This window comes from Scyliorhinus torazame, chromosome 8 (genome assembly GCF_047496885.1).
Source record: "Scyliorhinus torazame isolate Kashiwa2021f chromosome 8, sScyTor2.1, whole genome shotgun sequence".
Classification (NCBI taxonomy): domain Eukaryota; kingdom Metazoa; phylum Chordata; class Chondrichthyes; order Carcharhiniformes; family Scyliorhinidae; genus Scyliorhinus; species Scyliorhinus torazame.
In genome coordinates, this window is record NC_092714.1 from 131,522,238 (window position 1) to 131,544,389 (window position 22,152).

The window sequence follows — 22,152 nt, forward strand, 5'->3', positions numbered from 1 at the left end:
GGGGGCCGAGCCCCAACATTGAGGGGCTAGGCCGACGCCGGAAGAATTTCCGCCCCGCCAGCTGGCGGAAACGGCCTTTGTTGCCCCGCCAGCTGGTGCGGAAATGACATCCCCGGGCGGCGCATGCGTGGGAGCGTCAGCGGCCGCTGACAGTTTCCCACGCATGCGCAGTGGAGGGAGTCTCTTCCGCCTCCGCCATGGTGGAGACCGTGGCGGAGGCGGAAGGGAAAGAGTGCCCCAACGGCACAGGCCCGCCGGCGGATCGGTGGGCCCCGTTCGCGGGCCAGGCCACCGTGGAGGCACCCCCCGGGGCCAGATCGCCCCACGCCCCCCCCAGGACCCCGGTGGCCGCCCACGCCGCCTTGACCCGCCGTTCAAAAGGTGGTTTAATCCACGCCGGCGAGACAGGCAATTTATCAGCGGGACTTCGGCCCATCCGGGCCGGAGAATCGAGCAGGGGGGCCCGCCAACCGGCGCGGCCCGATTTCCGCCCCCGCCGAATATCCGGTACCGGAGACTTCGGCAACCGGCGGGGGCTGGATTCACGGCAGCCCCCGGCGATTCTCCAACCCGGCGGGGGGTCGGAGAATGACACCCCATGTTTGTCAGGACATTATCTATGCTATTCCTCAGCAGAGTGCAATTGGACCGTTTATGGCCACCAGAAAGGGCAGAAAGGACCTCAATTTAATAATAATTTTTATTATTGTCACAAGTATGCTTGCATTAACACTGCAATGAAGTTACTGTGAAAAGCCCCTAGTTGCCACACTCCAGCGCCTGTTCGAGTACACTGAGGGAGAATTCAGAATGTCCAAATTACCTAACAGCATGTCTTTTCGGGACTTGTGGGAGGAAACCAGAACACCCGGAGGAAACCCATGCAGACACAGGGAGAATGTGCAGACTCCGCACAGACAGTGACCCAAGCCGGGAATCAAACCCAGGTCCCTGGCGCTGTGAAGCAACAGTGCTAACCATTGTGCTGTCATGAATACTTTATCCGAAAGATAGTAAGGAGAAGATTATGAGGGAAGAGGCCAAGCACACTCTCAACTGACATCCCAGATGCAGGTTAATAGTAAAAAGTGATCCGAAGGTATGGAAAAGACTCCGTGAACTTCCATCGCACTTGGCAGCTTCTTTGAGAATATTATCCTGGAGGGTTCCTGGGCTTTGTGATAATTTTCAGTGCAGATGCCATGCCCCGCTGATATCCCTCATAAATGTTACATTGCGGTAAGGGTAGGTCAGTAGCAGCCATGCCAGAATAGTGGGAACGGCTGATTTGGGATTTCAAAGGCAGAGGAGTGTTGAGGTATCTATCCAAAATGGACGGTCTGCTTTAGAAGTGGGCAGTCTGAAAATGCAGGAATCGCAGGAATCAATTTTGTTTTCTGTGTGTATCATGGTAGAATGGCACCCAATATTGAGGTTATCAGTTAACTTTTGTTAGCAGTAAGGATGTTTTCTCTTAGCTTCCTCACTCCTTGCAGAATACTTTTTAAAGAGTTTCCATCACCAAGAATGCATTTTATTTGCTTTGCTAATGTACAGCATAACAGTGTAACTCCTGTTGATCGATACTTGCTGGCAGTTCTATCTCTCAAAATGAACCAAAGGACTGAGATTTGGCCCGACACTGAAACAACTTGCATCTATATGGTGTCTTCAACGTAGGAAAACATTTACAAGCTTTATAGAAATATATCACGTTTTGCTTTGTAGGGTTTATTAATTTGGACTGTAGGAATTTAAGTTACCGGGGCCTGGCAAATCATCAGCAAGTATTTTTAGTGATTTGTGAAGAAAAGGAATGCGTACCCTTTAGAACTCTCACTAAAATACTTGGTGTCATGTTGCAAGCAAAGTGTGACATCTCCAATATTGGACATCCTGGGCGTCATTCTCCGACCCCCCGCCGGGTCGGAGAATCGCCAGGGGCTGGCGTGAATCCCGCCCCCGCCGGTTGCTGAAGTCTCCGGCACCGGAGATTCGGCGGGGGCGGGAATCGCGCCGCGCTGGTTGGCGGGTCCCCCGCTCGATTCTCCGGCCCGGATGGGCCGAAGTCCCGCCGATAAATTGCCTGTCCCGCCGGCATGGATGAAACCACCTTTTGAACGGCGGGACAAGGCGGCGTGGGCCTGGGGGGGGGGGGGCGCGGGGCGATCTGGCCCCGGGGGGGTGCCCCCACGGTGGCCTGGCCCGCGATCGGGGCCCACCGATCCACAGGTGGGCCTGTGCCGCGGGGGCACTCTTTCCCTTCCGCCTCCGCCACGGTCTCCACCATGGCAGAGGCGGAAGAGACTCCCTCCACTGCGCATGCGTGGGAAACTGTCAGCGGCCGCTGACGCTCCCGCGCATGCGCCGCCCGGGGATGTCATTTCCGCGCCAGCTGGCGGGGCAACAAAGGCCGTTTCCGCCAGCTGGCGGGGCGGAAATTCCTCTGGCGCCGGCCTAGCCCCTCAATGTTGGGGCTCGGCCCCCAAAGATGCGGAGCATTCCGCACCTTTGGGGCGGCGCCATTTTGGGTGCCAGTCGGCGGACATCGTGCCGTTTCGGGAGAATTTCACCCCCTATCACAAGTGCTGTCTTCCAGCATTGGAAAAAAAATGTAGTCATTGTTAACTTGAGATTTCCCAATACAGCTAGTTTATATGGGAGCTGCAGTGGAATGTCTGTCCTACATCCTTAATGTAATGCATTATATTTTCAGATGGAGGTTGAGTTTCAAGAAATAACTGCAACAGCTGAAATAATTGATACCGGGTTTCAGAAGTAGTAATATGCATTTGTAGACTGATGCACTTGCACTCATTCTTAGTCGTAGAATGGAACTAGTCATCCAGGAGTTTTATTACACTGCTAAGGATTATATTTCATCTCCAACAATTGTGGAAAGGAATCCTTCTTCATTTTGCATCCCACAGCCAGCAGAGATGGCTCATCGTGGCTCAGTCTTGCATTTACATCACAATGATTCATCAAACCATCAGTCCCACTCTCTGGGTCACTCCTCTCTGGGTCACTCCCTACAGCAGCTGTGTGGATATTTTTCCATTTCCTTCCATCATCTAGCAATCTCCATATTCCAAGTGAGATGGCTAGTTCATTTCGAATTGGTCACGAGGGACTGGAATGAAACTCTTGCACCTGTTTTATTTGTGCTTTTCCAGGAAAAGCAAATAGAAGAGAATTTTATTTCCCTCAGTCTGGGCAGGAATGTTCGATCCCACTCCTAATAGTCATTCATCTGGACACTTCCTACATTTGTTCTCTGCCCAGATTGTTCTTTCTTTACATATGTTTGCATATGATCAGGCCTTGAACATACTAACCACATGCTGGAGCTATCAAGCAGCCTGGCTGGAAGGGTTGTCCAACAGGTTACCAACCGCTCCCTAGACAATGTTGTCAGTCATGGCATCTTTGTTGCTGAGCAGGTCTGTAGGAGCCTTTCAGCACTGTTCTTAAATGGTTAGTGAGGTAAAAGTAAAGTATTTGGCAAACTATTAATTTTCAAAGCTTGCCCACTGGGGTTGGCAACTCCAGTTGGCCATATTCCAGGGGATGTTGGTGGAAGTAACATCACCAAATGTTGGCAGCGTGGTACAAGCAGGTGGGCCCACCTGAGGTAGCAGGGCACCCTCTGCACAAAGTCCAAAAGACAGGCCACAAACATGTGAACCAAGGCAATTAATGCAGGCAATGTGTGACATTAGAGTCTGGTTTAATCTATTATTCGCCGGGAATTTAATAATAGACTTTCCACCTCATCCATTGATCATCACTGACATTGAAAACATGGCTGCTTTTCATTGTTTTTAATTGGAGTCAGATACTGCTGCACCTGGGCACCCACTGGGACTATAACCAGACAGGGAGCTCCTGCTGAATCCCCACCCCACCCCAGCTCATACCCTGAACCGTCCACACCCCCTCACTCACACACATACACACAGAGACTCCTGAATATCAATCATCCCTCTCCCCTCCCTCCCTCACACACACACAGGTACTCCTGAAGGACAATCACCCCCACACACACTCTTGAGACTCCTGAAGGAACGTTCTCTCTCCCACCACTCACAACCCCCCCCCCACACACATGCACACAGAGGCTCCTAAAGGACAGGCATCCCCACCCCCTCTCACACCACACCCCACACACAAACGCACACGCAGCAGTCACCGACAAGCAGCTGCCTCGCGTTCCACTCTCTGGCCAGCAGCAACCCTGCTCCTTCCTGATGGCTACTGGCATTGGAACATTTGCTGCTCTTGGCTACAATAGCTTGGATTCTCCTGTCCCTGTCAATGGCGGGAATCCCTGCAGGCAGAATGGATAATCTGGAGAAGCAGGCGAACGTCCGTTGGCTATTGGTGGGAATTTTTCAATCCCACATTATTACAGCAAATGGAACCCAAGCCCAGGCTGAGCAAACGTCCTATGGGCACTCCGTCCATACTTGCTCCCCAAAGAAGCACCGAGTTCCCCTCGTTTGCTCACACCACATTCACCTCCCAGGTAAGCATCAGAACAGCCCTCCAAGCCTCTTATCAAGTAAATCAGCACCCAGTGACACCACGGTCATCATTCCATTCCTTATGTTTACTCTTCTCAACAACCACACGTGTTTAGTCCTTAACCTACTTGGCAGGAAAAACAAGCAACAGCACAGCGGCACAGTGGTTAGCACTGCTGCTTCACAGCTCCAGGCACCCGGGATCAATTCTGGCCTCGGGTGGCTGTCTGTGTGGAGTTTGCACTTTCTCCCCGTGTCTGCGTGGGTTTCCTCCGGGTGCTCCAGTTTCCTCCCACCGTCCAAAAATGTGCAGGTTAGGTGGATTGGCCATGATAAATTGTCCCTTATTGTCCAAAATGTTAGGTGGGGATAGGGTGGAGGCGTAGGATGAAGTAGGGTGCTCTTTCCAAAGACCGGTGCAGACTCAATGGGCTGAATGGCCTCCTTCTGCACTGTAAATTCTATGATCTATGAGTGCAGTATATGTGGACCAGTTTACGGCATATACATTTATTTCCTTAAAATAACATTTCAAAATCTCCTGGATTGCTTTCAATAGCCAGCACGAGGCCGGGTGCCAATTCCAGAAGGTTCCAGGCTGCTCTCGGAGGAGCCAAGATCAAATGAAGAGGTCGGTGGTGCAACGAGAAGGTCATTAACTGTTTTTTAATGAATGAAAACTGCAGTAGCACAAAATCCCTCGGCAGTTAAATTGGGAGGGTTGGGGGAGGGGGAGGATGAACTTTTCAGGGCAATCCGTTCTCGGAACAGAATTGTTGCTGAAAATGTCACTTTAAATATTCATGGGTTGAGTGCTGTAGCTGTAAACGTGCAGGGGCATGCGTTTCCTCGCAGGCGAGGCAGCGCCATCCGAAAAGGTCAAGAAAATATCCGAAGGGAGCAGCTGTGAGACTTATTTCTATTCAGTTCCACAACCTCCAGGGTGGGAGTTGTCTCCTTCCTGCAGAATGTATACTCTCAATATGTCTTTGGTGGGAGATTGTAATTTGATAACATCCTTTTCAGTCTGTTAGACTTAATCTGGGAGAATTTTGATGGTGTATTGTTGAGTGCTGCAAGTCAGCTTTGAAGTTGCTGCGAAGGCCGCTGTTTGTGCCTTCTTTTCAATTTACGCTGATCAATTTATGTAGATCAGTTAATTGCTTCAATTAAAGGTTAAATGCACCAATTCAAATACACCATCTGTCATGTCCTGACAGGCTATCATATTGGTTTCACATTCTGTGGTTAGAGGGAAGATACTAAAGACATATATTTTGCCACTGTTGGCTTGGCTTAGACCTGGGATGCGATTTAACTGGAAAAAAATACAGTCCACTTGCCTCATTGTTCAATGCCGCCCGGATCATCTCACCACGGTCTCCGGGATCGCCTCCCCCAATGTTTCAATTTACCTGTTAGGGGGTCCTCGAGCTTTGCCTCACCCCACCTCACAAAGGCAGGGCACCCCGAGGCCGAATCTCTGGCATGAGCAACCTGGCCCTTGGGCACCTTGGCATTGCCAGCATGGCACCATGGCAGCCTGGGTTGCAGTGCCGAGGTGCCAAGCTGGCAATGCCAAGGTGCCCGGGTGACAGCGGGAGTGCCAGGATACCACTACCTGGGGGCCTCCAATTGCCTGGGTGACCCCCCCCCCCCCCAAAGTGCCATTACATCTGGTCCATTTGCTAAACGTCATCATGGCGAGGTCTCCCAGGCGTGGGTATTCATTCCCGGGCTTTGGGAAAATCCGGCATTGACATATTTCAGTGAGCCTAACTGCTCACCTAAATATGTACATCTGGATCATGCCTCTGATCTGGAGGGTGAGATCCAGATTGCGAGACATTCTGAGTGTTGCGAATCCCACGAGAGGCCTTTTCAAGATTTAATAACCTCATCGCGTCACTGAGTCGGGCACAACAAGGCCCTTCGATCGCTCCCCTGAATGACTATTACTGAGCTTTAGACACTTCAGCAGAAGTATAAGCACCCTGAACGGGATTCTCCAATAATGGGGCCATGTCCCCACTCCAGCGTCAAAACATGGTCGAATCACTCCGGACTTTCCTGAAGAAAGTCAGGAAGAAAGCCCTGCGCGACATGGTGGACCCACACCACGGACCGGCACCAAAAAGATAGGTCCCCCCGAGATCGCACGTGCCCACGGATCATTGGCCCCAATCGATAGCCTGGCCGTCTGTGAGGCTCCCCCTGGTGAAGGATCCCCCACCCCCACCAGGACGGCCACTGACTGAGTCCGCAGTCGCCATGCTGAGTTCCCGACGGGTGGGACCATGAGAGACTCACACCGTTGGGAACTCGGCCAGTTACACTTGGAGAATCGCTGTGGGGGCCTCTGTCAACAGCCCCCTACCTGGGCCACGTAGACCGCATGCGTGATTCGCGGCGGTTCTCCGGGGACCGGATTTTGGCATCAACACCCATTCTCTGCCCCTGCGCCGGTCGCAATTTCGGAGTGGAGGCTCGGAGAATCCTGCCCCCTATCTTGCTCGATCAATTCAATAGCATAGTTAAAGATGTCGATCACATCAAATTTACAGCAGAGCAACAGGCTATTTAGCCCAGCTGCTTTGTGCTGGCAATTATGTCCCACATAAACCTCCTCTTGCCATACTTCATCACACCCTATCGACATATCCATCTCGTCTTTTCCTCTTGTCGACATAACTTACCCTTAAATACATCAATGTTATTCATATCAACTAAAAAGTCCATGTGTGAGGGTGGCACGGTGGCGCAGTGGTTAGCACTGGTTTGATCCCAGCCCCGGGTCACCAACCGTGTGGAGTTTGCACACTCTCCCCGTGTCTGCGTGGGTCTCACCCCAACAATTCAAAGATGCGCAGGGTAGGTGGATTGGCCACGCTAAATTGCCCGTTCGAGACAATGGTACAGTGATTACACAATGGTACACAAGAGGTCAGAATTGGAGGAGTGCAGACATCTCCGAATGTTGGGAGGCCTGAAGAGATTACAGCAGTAGGGAGGAGCGAGGTCATAGAGAGGTTTGAAAACCAGGTTGGAAATTTTTTTATGAAGACATTTTTGACTGGAAACCTATGTAAGTCAGCGAGCACAGGGGTGATAGGGGAACAAGAGTTTGTGTGGGTTACGTTTTGGATGGCCTCACGTTTACAGAGGGTCGAATGTGGGAGGCCAGTCAAGAGTGTATTGGAATGTTTGTACCTGGAGGTGATGAAGCATGGATGTGTGTTTGAGACAGGGGAAAGTTGAGCCTTCCAAAACAACCCCCACCCCCATCTCACTACCTCGTTTTTCTTTTAAGATGCTCCTTAAAAATGACCTCTTTCATCAGGTTTTTGATCAGCCCTGCTCAAATATCTCTTAATATGACTCAGTGTCAATTCTTGTTTGATAGCGCTACCGTGCAGCCTCATGGAATGTTTTTGTCAGTTAAAGAACCTATATAAAGGAGCAATATTGCTGCCGTTCTTGCATGTAGCCACAATTGTAGAATGCAAAGCTCTGGAAATGATATCACCCTATGAGGGAGCTCCCCGTGGCTCTTACCAGATCAGCAATGTCAGGGCCTCCAGTATCGTGTGGTGGTGTCTTGGTACTGGCACTGATTCCATTGTCTGGTGATCAATCTGCCAGTTAAATCCAGCCATATTGTGACTGGAGTGCATCCTGAGGAAGCATTCAGAAGTGAGGGCTGTCGAGCATTTCCATGCCTTTATGATGCCTTCAGATCTGGTGCCCCAGATTGTTTTGCAAAGAGAAGAGGTCTACCTGCATCAATCCCTGTGCTCTCTCAGCAAATGTGTACTAGAGTGCATATTTTATGCAGTAGAAAATCACAATCAATTTGCAAGGCTTTGTATTAGAGACAGTGCTTTGCTATAAATCCGAGACAGATAATCCTGCTTTAGGATTGTAAAGGTAATCTCCTGCAATACTCCGAGCAAGTCATCTTTGTCACTAGTCCATCAATTTGATTCCAACAATGTTGCTGCCACAAATGTATTTGTCCTTTATTTTTGTTTATTAATCCTGGGGGCTGTGGGCATCACTGGCATTTATTGTCCCTTTTTAGTTGTCCTTGAGAAGGTAAGCAGCCTTCTTGAATCACGGCGGTCTGAGTGGGAAAGGGTTTCCCACTTTATGATTAGGTAGGAAATTCCCAGATTTTGCTCCAGCGATACTGCATGAATGGTGATATATATCCGAGTTTGACTTGGAGGGGCAGGTGCTCCCGTGTATCTACAACCTTTATCCTGCTAAGTGGCTGAGGTTGCAAGATTGGGCAGTGCTTGCTTCAGTACATCCTATAGATAGTGCATACTGCAGGTATGGCATTTTTAGGCAGAAAAATCTCATTTTTATTTGTAGATTAACATGTAAATGTTAATGCTGTATATGATCAGGTAACAAAACTATCTTCCACATCTCCCCCCACCCCCATTGTGCTTTGAAACCTCGGTATTCCCTGAAAAAGAGAAGATTCACGAATGTCCTGACATGACCGTTCATGTCATGAAAGGTTTGATAGAGCTACATTCCATGGAAGGTTTGATAACGAAATAAAGAAGATGGGTGGGACTTTCCAGCCCTGACACTGGCGGGCATCGTCATGGGTGGGTTGGTAACATTTGGAGAGGTGCTAGAAGTCAACAGAATTTTTCGGGAAAAAATGACAATTGCTGGATGCCGTAGAGGAGTGGTGGGCAACAAAATCCCTCGGGTAAGCAGGGGGACGCCCACCAGCAAGATGATAAATCCTGCCACGGAGATGGTGGCAGCAATGGTCAGTACCAGCAGCTTGACCAAGAGGACGGGTGTACAATGCAGAAAAAAGATGAATGACCTACTCTGTTCTGCCAGTATAAGTGCCTCTTGTCTCCTCTCTGCACTCCACCTTTCCGTCACCATGGTCCCACATGCCACGACCAGCAGGGTTTGAGGACCCACAACCCACCAGCATCCTTGAACCATGCCCTCCCAGCAGTCCTCTTCAGAAGCCCTCTCTGCTTATTCGCAGTGCCCACACATGCCAAGTGTCATCGACCTCTGACCCGCTAGGCATGCAGCTCACATCACCCCAATTTGTGTTCCTGCAGGAGAAGCTAGCCCACAACCGCCGTAAGCGAGAGAAAACGGGCGGTAGGATGCCCGAGCTGAGGACCCTGACTCCAGATGAGGAGAGAGCTATGGAGCTGGCAGGGGAGGAGCAGGAGCGGGTCTGCATTGAGAACGAGGTGGGCCTGCGAAGGAAAAATGAGGAGCCACTGCACTTTCACCCAGATGACCAGTCTCAAGTGAGTTCTGTGTAGTCCAAATCCTTGACCAGGCCAAGTACTAAATCCATGTACAAAATCCATGGCTGTGATTTTCTGGGTCCGTTCGCCGTGGGCGCAAATTCCATTATGGCCACTAACTCTCACGAGATGGCCATAACAGGATTTGCAGCAGCGAGATATCACTTTGCGATTTTCCCTGCACAACTTTCATGACCGTTCTGGTCGATTTCCACAGCTTTCTGCCTGTAACTGTTCAGTCAGCATTCTTTCTCTCCCTCTCTCTCTCTCTCTCTCTCTCTCCAAGCTCCGCCCACCCCCTCAAACAAAGATTCTCCCCTGAGGTGGCTGGACTTGTATCCATTATCGTAATCTTGGCTGTCTGATTTCCCACTCCCATTTCTACAAAAGAACAGAGCTAGCCAATCACATGCAACAAAACTTTCAATTGACAGAGAAATAGGTCATTAGACTCTGTGATGGAATAATGGTTGGTCAAACAAGATTGTCCCGAATGACAGTGGATATTGAGTGCATCATCCTGGTTGAACCGGGGCATCCTGTGTAATCCCATTAAGTTAAGTCTGAATGGGACAAGGTAACTCAAACTGTGGGTGTATCCCTCTGACTCTGCTGCTAGCACTCATTTCCTTCAGTCTGTTTAACCCCCGAAATTGTACGTGACATCTTGGTCCCCATTTCTGGACCCAAATTCCTAATATCTACCCATCATGACACATTGCATACAAGGCTACGGACCATGAAAAATGGGATTAGAATAGTTAGGCGCTTGATGGTCGGCGTGGACATGATGGGCCGAAAGACCCCTTTCCATGCTGTAAAACTCTATGACTCAACAACTCTATGATCTCGGGTGGGGGGCGGGGGGGGGTAGCATCTTAGCAGGCAGACGTCTGGGTCACTATCTGGTGAGAACCACAATGCTTCTGATGCACATCAGGTGGAGGCAGGAATGTCCCGGGGATCAGATAGGCAGAAGCCTGCTGGAACTCAGGACTTAGCTGGCCCCAGCTAGGTGCCATGCCTCTGGACAAGTTCACCCCTCAGCTGCTTCAGATGCAAAGGCAGAGCTGGGAATACCAGGAGAGAGTGTTAGTGACACTCCTGCGATGGCAAGCATGCATGGAGGAGTCCCACAATGTTTTGTCGCAGGAGATGGTGCCGGCAATGCGTGGCACCCAAGCCAACGCTACAAAGGTGGAGTCCGCAATGGAAAACCTGGAGCAAGAGGTTAGATCCATGATGGCAGAACTCCAAAACATGGCTTTGTCCCTGACGACCACGGCTGAGGGGCATAGTGCAGACAATAGTGAGCGTCCAAGGCTGGCAGCGGCAGATGATGTTGAGGTTTCTGGAGCTCACTCCAGCTGCCCGCTGTTCCATGGAATAACTCCGGGGCCCACGAGCACCTGAGGGAGGAAGATCCACTGGAGCACATTCAGGGGCTTTCCACCCAGAGACTCTTGAGAGTGACCAACCAATCTGAATCCCACTTCCCGAGACCGGTGCATCTCAGACACAGTGGGCAGAACAGGATGATGCGACAACACCAGTGCCATCCAAATGTAGGCCGAGGCCCTCTAGGTCACAGTTCTGCAGAGGTTGCCCGCCAAGGACATCTCGGGCAACAAGGCATGGAAGGCAGCAGGCTGCCTCCACCTCTGATGTGCATCCTGGAACACACATAGATATAGTGGGAGAGTACACAAATATAAGGAATTGTAGGGGCACAGCATGGGCATGGGTAGTTGGGGGTCATCATCACTTGTAACATCTGCACATGGTACTCATTTAAATATTATTGTTCTTCACCGCCTTAAAGCCTCACATTCTTTAACCCTCCTCCCAGTGGCATAGCACTGCTCCCCATTTGGACACTGTTCCTCTCACTGGCCTTCAATGCTTGCCAGATGGTCCGGCCCTCTCAATGCAAATGTTTCATTCGTAGTGATAGAACTTCGACAAGATTCAGTGAAGCCTGGACCTTCGCCCCTCACTCCCCTCTAGAGCAAAGGAATGTAAGACTGAACTTCACTCAGACATGAGCTGGGGAGTCAGCGTGCTGGCAACAGAAAGACAGGAGACAGGCATAAGCAGTAGCTGAGGAGCATCGCAGGCCATTCTTCACTCACTGAGAGTCATCACCACCCTCTTGCATTGATTGGGCAGCAGGCACTCAAGGATTCACTGTCCAGCGCCCTGATGAGTAAAATCTCTGCAAACTTCATTCCTTGGTCGCAGAGGGGTCATAATATCCAAGTCTTCTGCAGAACGATGGTCACCCCGCTGCACAGCCAGGTTATGTAGGGCACAGCAGACCACCCCAATACGGGAGACCCTCTGGGACTGCGCCGGAGAGCTCCACCAGACCTGTCGAGGCAGCGGAAGTGCATGTTCAGGAGGACGATGCACTGTTGTATCACAGACCGGTTGGCACTGTGAGTCTCATTGTACCGGACCTCTGCTGCGGTCTCTACCGCCTCACTGGCATCATCAACCAAGACCTCAGGGGATATCCCTTGTCCCATACAGCCTGGAGTGACTCTCGGAAATGCCAGGGATCTGCAATTCCCCGAGGATGTAAGTATCATGCACGTTCTCTAAAAAACGTGCATCCGTGTGCACGAATCGCACCTGGTGCTCACACACCAGCTGCACATTGTGGGAGTGCCACCCCTTCCTGATGCCAAGGGGCATGTAGAGCGATATAGATGCAGTGGATCTGCAACTGTGGCAGACCAGCAATTGTGCCGAATCCCGCTCGCCTTGCTGGTCCTGGTTGAAATGAATAAAGTCTGAAGCCCTTGCATAGAGGATGCACTGCGGGTGGATGCCTGCGGAATGCTACACAGCACACAGGTCACCCATGGAACTCGGGGACAATCCCATTGCATAAAAGCTGAGGGCTGCTGTGATCTTCACAACCAATGAGAGGGCGTCCTTCACCGCCGCGTGGCATCAGGTCAGCAAGGATGTGGCACTGGTACCGCACAGACTCAGTGGTAAGGCGGAGTCTCCTACAGCACATGTTGTCTGACAGCTCCATGAAGGACACCCTGGTCCTTTACACCCTTGGTATCCTTCTGCACCTTCATGCCCCCTGCACAGCTGGTGCTGCCTCTGGCCCCTGAGCTTGCCCTCCAGCCCCCTGGTCTCCTGCCACTGGTTTTCCCTCTGCTGCCGCATGTTGCTGCTGCAGTCTATGCTCCTCCAGGTCAGTAATAAGAAGAATAGCCAGCTCCACTCGTTCCATACCAATATCGTTTGGTTACCTATGAGGGATGAGAGAGAAAGAAAGTCAGGTTGGTGTCACAGTTGGCTAAGATCAGTACCTCTCCTGACCTCCCAGATTCAGAAGCAGCCAATCCCACACCTTATTCCGGCAGTTACCACTCACTCACAGTTCAGGTGCTTTCCCACTTCCATTGCATGACAGGCCCTGGTCTATGCCCTCACCTAGTCACAGTCACCTTTGGCCTCCTGTCTAGTTCTCCCTTCTTCTCTATAACACTGGGGTTCTGATGGGAGATTTACATGCTCACACATCCCTAATGGGCAGGATCAACCGGACGGTGATGTCCGCCTTGGGGGCGAATGGAACCTCACTGGCAGGTATTGGGGTCCGGCACATAAGCAAGCTCAGTGCCTCTCAATCCTGTGTTCCCAGGTGTTTTCCCTTGAACGCTGAGTATTCACCTGGTCCTTGGCTGTGGGCAGCTGACATTCGGCGTGCTTCTCCGGCCCTGTTATGCTCACGCTCAAGCAAAACGACGCCGGTGATTAGCAGGAGTGGCCAAAAGCAAGAACCATGCCAGGCGCCAAACAGTTTGCGATGCATCTGGCCTGCTCCCATAGGTGAAATCGGGATCTCGCCCGAGCGCGAGAAATGAATTATCACCACTTCAGCCCTATTTCCATACAATTAACGGGAGCGACCCCATACCCAACAGCCTCCTGTGATTCATTGGCCTCCCCAGCAAATGGTCACGCTGGTGCCAATTTGTACTCACTTGGCACCAGCATGCCAATCCCTGAATTGTGTGTATCCATTCCAGGGGCAACCCTAGCCCCTGCCTGTCTGCCCCACCGACCACCCATAACCGGCCACATGGGCAGCACGGTAGCATAGTGGCTAGCACAGTTGCTTCGCAGCTCCAGGGTCCTAGGTTCGATTCTCGGCTTTGGTCACTGTCTGTGCGGAGTCTGCACGTTTTGCCTGTTTCTGCGTGGGTTTCCTCCGGGTGCTCCAGTTTCCTCCCACAAGTCCCGAAAGACGTGCTATTAGGTGAATTGGACATCCTGAATTCTCCCTCTGTGTACCCGAACAGATGCCAGAGTGTGGGGACGAGGGGCTTTTCACAGTAACCTCATTACGGTGTTAATGTAATCCTTCTTGTGATAATAAAGCCTCGGGTGGCTGTCTGTGTGGAGTTTGCACCTTCTCCCCGTGTGTGCGTGGGCTTCCTTCGGGTGCTCCGGTTTCCTCCCACAGTCCAAAGATGTGCAGGTTAGTTGGATTGGCCATTCTAAATTGCCCTTAAGTGTCCAAAAAAATCAGGTTTGGTGGGTTACGGAGATAAAGGGGACGGTGGAGGCGTGGAGGTTAAGTAGGGTGCTCTTTCCAAGGGCCAGTGCAGACTCGATGGGCTGAATGGCCTCCTTCTGTTTTGTAAATTCTATGATCTATGAACCCCCACAGACTGCCGCTGTCTCTGTCTGCATGGCTGAAGGCTATTGCTAATAGGATATTGGCAGTCACGGTTAAAAAAGCACTTCACACAAACCAAGTGGATTCATGTTTGTGGGCGGGCCATGTAGCATGTGGGAGTCATTGCCTAGCATCCCAATTACACTTTGATGCACGAACACTGTGCTTGAACACTGCGGGACGGAACATCACAGACGCAGCAGCCAACATCCGAACACTCATCTTACACCAATCTCCGCGTTGGTGACTGCTCTGTCCTCGGCCACCCCTGTCACCTCCAGGCCCCGTTCCTTGAAGGTGGTGGGGATTCTTTTTTTTAGAAATTTAGAGTACCCAATTCATTTTTTCCAATTAAGGGGCAATTTAGCCTGGCCAATTATCCTAGCCTGCACATCTTTGGGTTGTGGGGGCAAAATCCATGCCAACTCCAAATGGACAGTGACCCAGAGCCAGGATCGAACCTGGGAACTCGGCGCCGTGAGGCAGCAGTGCTAACCACTGCAACACCATGCTGCCCTATAATTCTTTTTTTTTTAAACTGCATTTTATTCCATACGTATTCGAAAGTACGAAGACATAAATCAAAAACATTATTCACAGTTTTACAAATGTTTCCCCTTTTCACCCCCTCCTCCCACATAACAAACAATTGCTCAGACATGGTCATGAACAATGTGTGTCAAAGCCCTCCGCTGTTCCCCTCAATTCGAACTTGATCTTTTCCAGACGGAGGAAGTCTTACAGGTCCCCCAGCTAGGCCGCCAGTCCCGGCGGTGTTGTTGACCACCATTCCAGCAGAAACCGTCGCCGAGCAACAAGAGAAGCAAAGGCCACAACATAGCCTTCCTCCACTCCATCCGCTTCGGCATTTCCAATACGCCAAAAATTGCCACCATAGGGTCCAGCCCGACCTCTAGCCCCACAATCTCTGCCAGCACCCCGAACACTCCTACCCAGTATCTCTCTAACTTCTCACAGCCCCAGAACATATGTACATGGTTTGTTGACACTCGCCCACACTTCTCATATTCGTCTGCCACCCCCTGGAAGAACCCACTCATCCTCACCCGAGTCACATGACCATGTGCACCACCTTAAACTGAATCTAATCCATTCTCATAGAACATAGAACATAGAAAATACAGCACAGAACAGGCCCTTCGGCCCACGATGTTGTGCCGAACCTTTGTCCTAGATTAATTCTCGCACACAAGGAGGTCAAATTCACCCTGCGGAGTGCCTCAGTCCACACCTCCCATCCTATCCAACACCCCCCCCCCCCCCCCCCCCCCCCCCCCCCGGCTCCTCCTCCCATTTCACCTCAATCCTTACCAAGTGCGCTCTCCACTGCTCCACCAGCCACCCTTATAGATCCCCAAACTTACCCTTCCCTTCCACATATGGGAGCAACAACCACTCCAGCAAGGTATACTCTGGAAGTTTGGGCAACCCATTCCATTCCTTTTGCGCAAAGTCCTTAACTTGCATGTACCTGAAATCGCTTGCCTTGGAAACTCCACCCTCTCCCGCAGCTCTTCCAGGCTTACAAACTTCTCCTCCAGATATAAATCCCTCGTCCTCACCAGCCCCACCTCTCTTCAGATCCTGCTATCTGTCTCCCCCAGCTTAAACCCATGGTTCCCATCACTGTCTCACCTTCTCTGCATTCGCCGCTCAATAGTAGTGCAGCAGATTTGGTAATGCCAACCCCCTTTCTGCCTCTGTAGCAGGAAGGGAGGTACCCTCCCTGCCCATATAAACTCCGAAATCGCTGTATCCGTTTTTGGAAAAAGGCCTTCGGGATGGAGATCGGGAGGGTTTGGAATACAAACCGGAACCTTGGCAGAACGTTCATTGTTACCACCTGGACCCTTCTTGCCAGTGTCAGGTGTAGTGTATCCCATCTTCTAAAGTCCTCCCGAACCTCCTCCACCAACTTTGTCAGGTTCCATTTGTGCATCGTCGACCACTCCCCCGCCACCTGAACCCCCAAATACCTAAACCTATCCCTCCACCCTAAATGGCAACACCCTCAAATTGGTTCCCGACCCCCGCATTCACCGGAAACATCTCACTTTTTCCAACATTCAGCTTATAGCTCAAGGGTGACACAGTAGCAGGGTGGTTAGCATGGTTGCTTCACAGATTCGATTACCGGCTTGGGTCACTGTCTGTGTGGAGTCTGCATGTTCTCCCCTGTCTGCGTGTTTCCTCCCACAGTTCAAAGATGTGCAGGTTAGGTAGATTGGTCATGCTAAATTGCCCTTAGTATCCAAAAAAAGGTTAGGTGGGGTTTCTGGGTTACGAGGATGTGGTAGAGGTGTGGGCTTGGGTAGGGTGCTCTTTCTAAGGGCCAGAGCAGACTCGATGGGCCAAATGACCTCCTTCTGCACTGTAAATTCTATGAGAACGCCGCAAACCTCTCTATGATGTCCATAATTCTCCCCATACTCTCCAATGAGTCCAACACGAACAGCAGCAGGTCGTCTGCGTACAGCGACTCTCAGTGTTTCCTACTCCCCCTCACAATCCCCTGTTACTTTACTGACCCCAAAGGGCCATTGCCAAGGGCTCTATTGCCAGGACGAACAACAACGGTGACAGCATACACATCTGTCTCGTTCCCCTGTGCAACCCGAAACTCCGTGAACCACTCACACCAGCTGTGGCCCCCAAACCTGACAGCTCCACTGGCCTGAGGCTCTGTCCCCTCGTACTCCTTGGTGTTTGTGAAAATAATGGCGCTCACCTCCTTCCTCCCTCTCGAAGGTCATGGTGCCTGGTTCTCATTTTTAAAAAGCAGCGTTAATTCCCGCCGGTCTGACATCATGGCTGGTGGGTGCGAAGATTCAATGAGGGCTGAAGAAACAACATTAACCACGCTAAGTGCCCACGGTGATGCCCACCGGCAGTGGGGCTGGAAAATCCCAGCTATTGTTTCCATTTGTTGCAAGTCCAAAACTAGGGGTTATTAATGTAAGGAAATTCATCAATCCAAGTAGGAATTCAGGACGAACTTCTTTGTTTAGACATTGACAAGACTGCAACTAAATGCAGTAGTAGAGGTGAATGGCAAAAATACATTTAAGAGGAATCCACATCAGAATATGTGGGAGGAAGGAATAGAAGTATCTGGTCAGAGTAAGATGAAGTAAAATGAGTGGAGGATGTTTGTCTGTAGCATAAACACTGGCATGAACCAATGGATAGTTTCTGTAAAATCTGTGCGATGTCTGTGAAATCTGCCTTCCACAACACCCAATGTGTCCTTTTAGCATCAACTCTGCACAACGTCCAGCTCGTCCAGATCACTCACCCACACAAAGGACCCCGGGCTGGATTCTCCGTTTTTGGGACTATGTCCCCACGCCATCGTGAAAACTGTGGTCTTTTCCGCCAGGAAAACTGGTGTCAAAAGGCTACAGATTCACCGTCTTGCAGGGGGCTAGCAGGCAGCTGTTGTAGAGCTCGCAGCTCTAGCTGCCTATACGTTCCCATGCACTTCCGGGTCAGGGGCCACGCATGCGCATGGTGGCAGCCTCCAGCGGCTGCACCATGCTCCATGGCGGACTCAGCCCGCGGACCTGGACCGCCGAAATAGTGGCCCGCATCGGCCGCTCGCCCGCCCCGGACCGCCCGCACACACAGCCCCCAGTCCCGAATAAAGCCCCCCTGCCCTCCGATCGGTTCTCCCCCCGTCTGTGGCCGCCCCGGACTTAGTCCGCAGCCATCACGCGAGGTTCCCAAATGGCAGGACCATGTTAGAACCACTCCATCGGGAATTCGGCCGGTCGGGGACGGAGAATAGCAGAGCGGGCCTCAGGCAACGGCCTGAGGCGGTGGATACTCGGCGCAGCATACTCCCCGAGTACGCAGATTGTCGGGTGGCGGAGACTTGCAAAACCGGCGCCGGCTGAACGCGATTTTGGCGTCGGGTTGCGGAGAATCCAGCCCCCTAATTTTACCTCCGAATGGAAATCAATGGGGTGCAGGTGAGGTACATGGCTAACCTGACCCCAATAACATGACACCAGGCGATATCAATTCACAAGTCCTGCCTGCGTAGGCCCATGAGTCTCCCACCCAAAATCTGTAGAAACTGCTAGTGGTGGGTAATGAAGGATAATTCGGTAATTCCCAGGAAGGAGGCTTCAGGACATGTAATGGTGGGAAGGCTGGTGGGGGTGTCGGGGCCAGTTGCAGCCCTTGTGGGCACCCAGAAGAGCTTTCACTGTTCCTGCTAAATCCCACTCAAGAAAGAAAAACCTGGGGGGGGGGGGGGGGGGGGGGCTGAGGAGGAGGTAGGCTTGGAGTGGGGGGCATTGAAGATCCGATGGCATAATTGAACGAAGATCAGGGGTGTTCTGCCTGGTGCACGAGCCAACATTTATCCCTCTACCAACATCAGTACAACAGATTATCTGTTAATTATCATGTTGTTCTTTGTGGGATCTTGCTGTGTAAGTTGTTTGGTCCACTTTCTACTTTACGACATCTACACTTCGAACCTACTTCATTGGCTGTGAAGCGTTGTGATCTGGAGATTGCGAAAGGTGCTAGATAAAGGCAAATGTGCTTCTTCGCAGTTAAAATAAATCCCAGCCAATGTCATGCCTAACAAGACTGAGCAGATTGAAGGAGCCTCTCCCTTTTCTGAATCGCAGTCACTGTGACATACTGACCTCTGACCCACAATTGGCAAAGTAGTGGGGAATGCCTTAACTGAAGGAACTCATTGTTAGCTGGAAAGATTTGGGATAATAATTCAGGGCTGATTATTTTTTTGTTTAGTTTATCCTAAAGCGTGTCTATTGTTGGCAAATCCACCATAACTCTGTGTTTTAAACAAAGTCATGTCACATGGTACTTTACCACAAAGAACTACCTGCCACTGGAGATTTAATGATTTTAACTGCTGGCTTCAATAAAATAATTAAGATTAACAATAGGGAATCCACACCATAAAACTGCAATGGTAAATACTGCAGCTGTTACATCTCCAGCTTCCCTGGTGGTCTAATAGGGTTGTGTGGCAACAAGGTTTTCCAAACAGCAGTGATTTGAACTAATCAGTAGTTGGGCGCTATTCTCCGCCCCCCCCCCCCCCCCCCACGCCGGATGGGAGAATCGCCGGGGCGCCGCTCGAATCGCGCGACGCCACCCCGACCCTCGCACGTGATTCTCCCACCCCCCGGAAACCAGTGGCATGCGATTTGCACCGGGCCGCTCGGAGAACTGGCGAGCGCCGATTCTCCGGCCCGGATGGGCTGAGCGGCCGCTACGACATGACAGGTTCCTGCCGGCGCCGTCCACCCCTGGTCGCTGCCGGTGGGAACGCGGGGGGGGGGGGGGGGCTCCTTCACCGGCGTGGCCTCCGATGGGGTCTGACCCGCGATCGGGGCTTACCGATCGGCGGGCCGGCCTCTTGTGAATCGCTCCAGCGCCGTGCTGGCTCCCTGTCGGGGCCAGAATAGGTCGTGTCCAGGCCCTGTTTGCGCCGTCCTGAAACGCGACGGCGTTCACGACAGCGCGAACACTTGGCCTCAATATCGGAGAATCGCCCCCTACATTTCTGAGGTTTTCTCCATTCTTCCTTTCTCTCCAATGTCCTGGACGAGAGTGTTGAAGAAAGGAGGCTTTCTCGAGTAAGACGATGATGGACGATTATGCAAGCTAAGGTGTGGAGCCTTGCTGGAGTGTCGTGCATGTGGTGCATGATCAATGTAAATGGCCAGATTCTGCGGCCCATGCTCCTGTTCAGTGCAGTCAGCACTGGAAGAAAAGCCAGACAAAATTAAACTTCAGGGGCGAGATTCTCCGACCCCCCCGCTGGGTCGGAGAATCACCGGGGGCTGGCGTGAATCCCGCCCCCGCCGGTTGCCGAATTCTCTGGCACCGGATATTCGGCGGGGGCGGGAATCGCGCCGCGCCGGTTGGCGGTCCTTCCCGCACGATTCTCCGGCCCGGATGGGCCGAAGTCCCGCTGCTAAAATGCCTATCCCGCCGGCGTAGATTAAACCACCTACCTTACCGGCGGGACAAGGCGGCACGGGCGGGCTCCGGGGTCCTGGGGAGGGGCGCGGGGCGATCTGGCCCCGGGGGGTGCCCCCACGGTGGCCTGGCCCGCGATCGGGGCCCACCGATCCGCGGGCGGGCCTATGCCGTGGGGGCACTCTTTCCCTTCCGCCTTCGCCACGGTCTCCACCATGGCGGAGGCGGAAGAGACTCCCTCCGCTGCGCATGCGCGGGAATGCCGTCAGCGGCCGCTAACGCTCCCACACATGCGCCGCCCGGAGATGTCATTTCCGCGCCAGCTGGCGGGGCACCAAAGGCCTTTTCCGCAGCTGGCGGGGCGGAAATTCGGCCCGCGTGGGCCTAGCCACTTAAGGTTGGGGCTCGGCCCCCCAAGATGCGGAGCATTCCGCACCTTTGGGGCGGCGCGATGCCCGACTGATTTGCGCCGTTTTGGGCGCCAGTCGGCGGACATCGCACCGATACCGGAGAATTTCGCCCCAGATATCAGAAAGAAGTTTTTTTGGGATCATTAAAAAGGACATACAAGATCAAGAACTTAAATGGGAAGTAAAGCTCTCTTGACTGTGTCCCATACATCGGACTGAAATTCTAGGTATCAAAATTCCTTCTAATGGTAGAATAATATGTTGGGCGGCTGTGACAAAGATCGCTTGTTTCCAAATCCCTCACTTAAGCTTTCCATACCTATCTTCAATAAAATCATTACCCTTTCAGACGAAGCACTGAAACAAGGCCCCATCTATCCTCTCGGGGTGAAATAAAAGATCGCTCTTCACTATGTAAAGAGTTCTCCCAGGTATCCTGACAAATATTTATCCCTCAATCAATACTTGAAATTAAGACATTGGGCTGGATTCTTCGGTCCCCCAGCCCTGTATATCTCAGTGTTGCGCCATTCCCTGGCAGCGGGATTCACGGCTCCTGCCATTTGTCAGTGGGATTTCCCACTGAAACCAGCCCACACTACTGGGAAACCCACGGCCGGGGATGCGTTGCTGACGGGAACAGTGAATGACAATGCCGGAGAATCCCAGTCATTATCTGGTTATTATTGCATTGCGGTTTGTAGGACATTGTTATGTACCAATTAGCTGTCAAACCTTCTACATTAGAACATAGAACATAGAAAAATACAGCACAGAACAGGCCCTTCGGCCCAAACAGTGACTACACAATAAAATACTTTGTTGGTTATAAGGGCTTTTGAGACAACGTAAGATCGTGAAAGACAGTATATGCATGTGATTATTGTTTCTTATTCGTTACTCGCGCCTCTCCGAGTTAGTTCCATCTAGTATAATGCCAGCATTGCTCTATGAATATCGAAGCATGTAGAATTGAGTGTGTATCCAGTGCACATCTGGTTTAGCATCACCACATAATGGAATAAGGTCTCGTGCTCCTCCGCTCCAACCAGTCACGCCTCCATGATCATCAGGGAGAGCAAATAGTTTTTTTAATATACATTTTGAGTACCCAATTAATTTTTTCCAATTAAGGGGCAATTTAGCGTGGCCAATCCACCTACCCAGCACATCTTTGGATTGTGGGGGTGAAACCCACGGAAACACGGTGAGAC

General features: G+C 51.6%; 1 protein-coding gene across 6 annotated transcripts in view; it reads left to right on the forward strand.

Annotated features, from left to right (window-relative positions):
* Positions 1 to 22,152, forward strand: part of LOC140428112 (E3 ubiquitin-protein ligase Midline-1) — a 572,352-nt gene that overhangs the window by 373,998 nt on the left and 176,202 nt on the right. For 5 of the 6 annotated variants that reach the window (XM_072514187.1, XM_072514188.1, XM_072514185.1 and 2 more), the window contains one exon: positions 9,632 to 9,829. The exons of the other annotated variant lie outside the window; for it this stretch is intronic. In XM_072514187.1, coding sequence (XP_072370288.1) covers positions 9,632 to 9,829 — 198 coding nt within the window. The remainder of the gene's footprint in view (positions 1 to 9,631; positions 9,830 to 22,152) is intronic. 6 annotated transcript variants of the gene reach the window in all.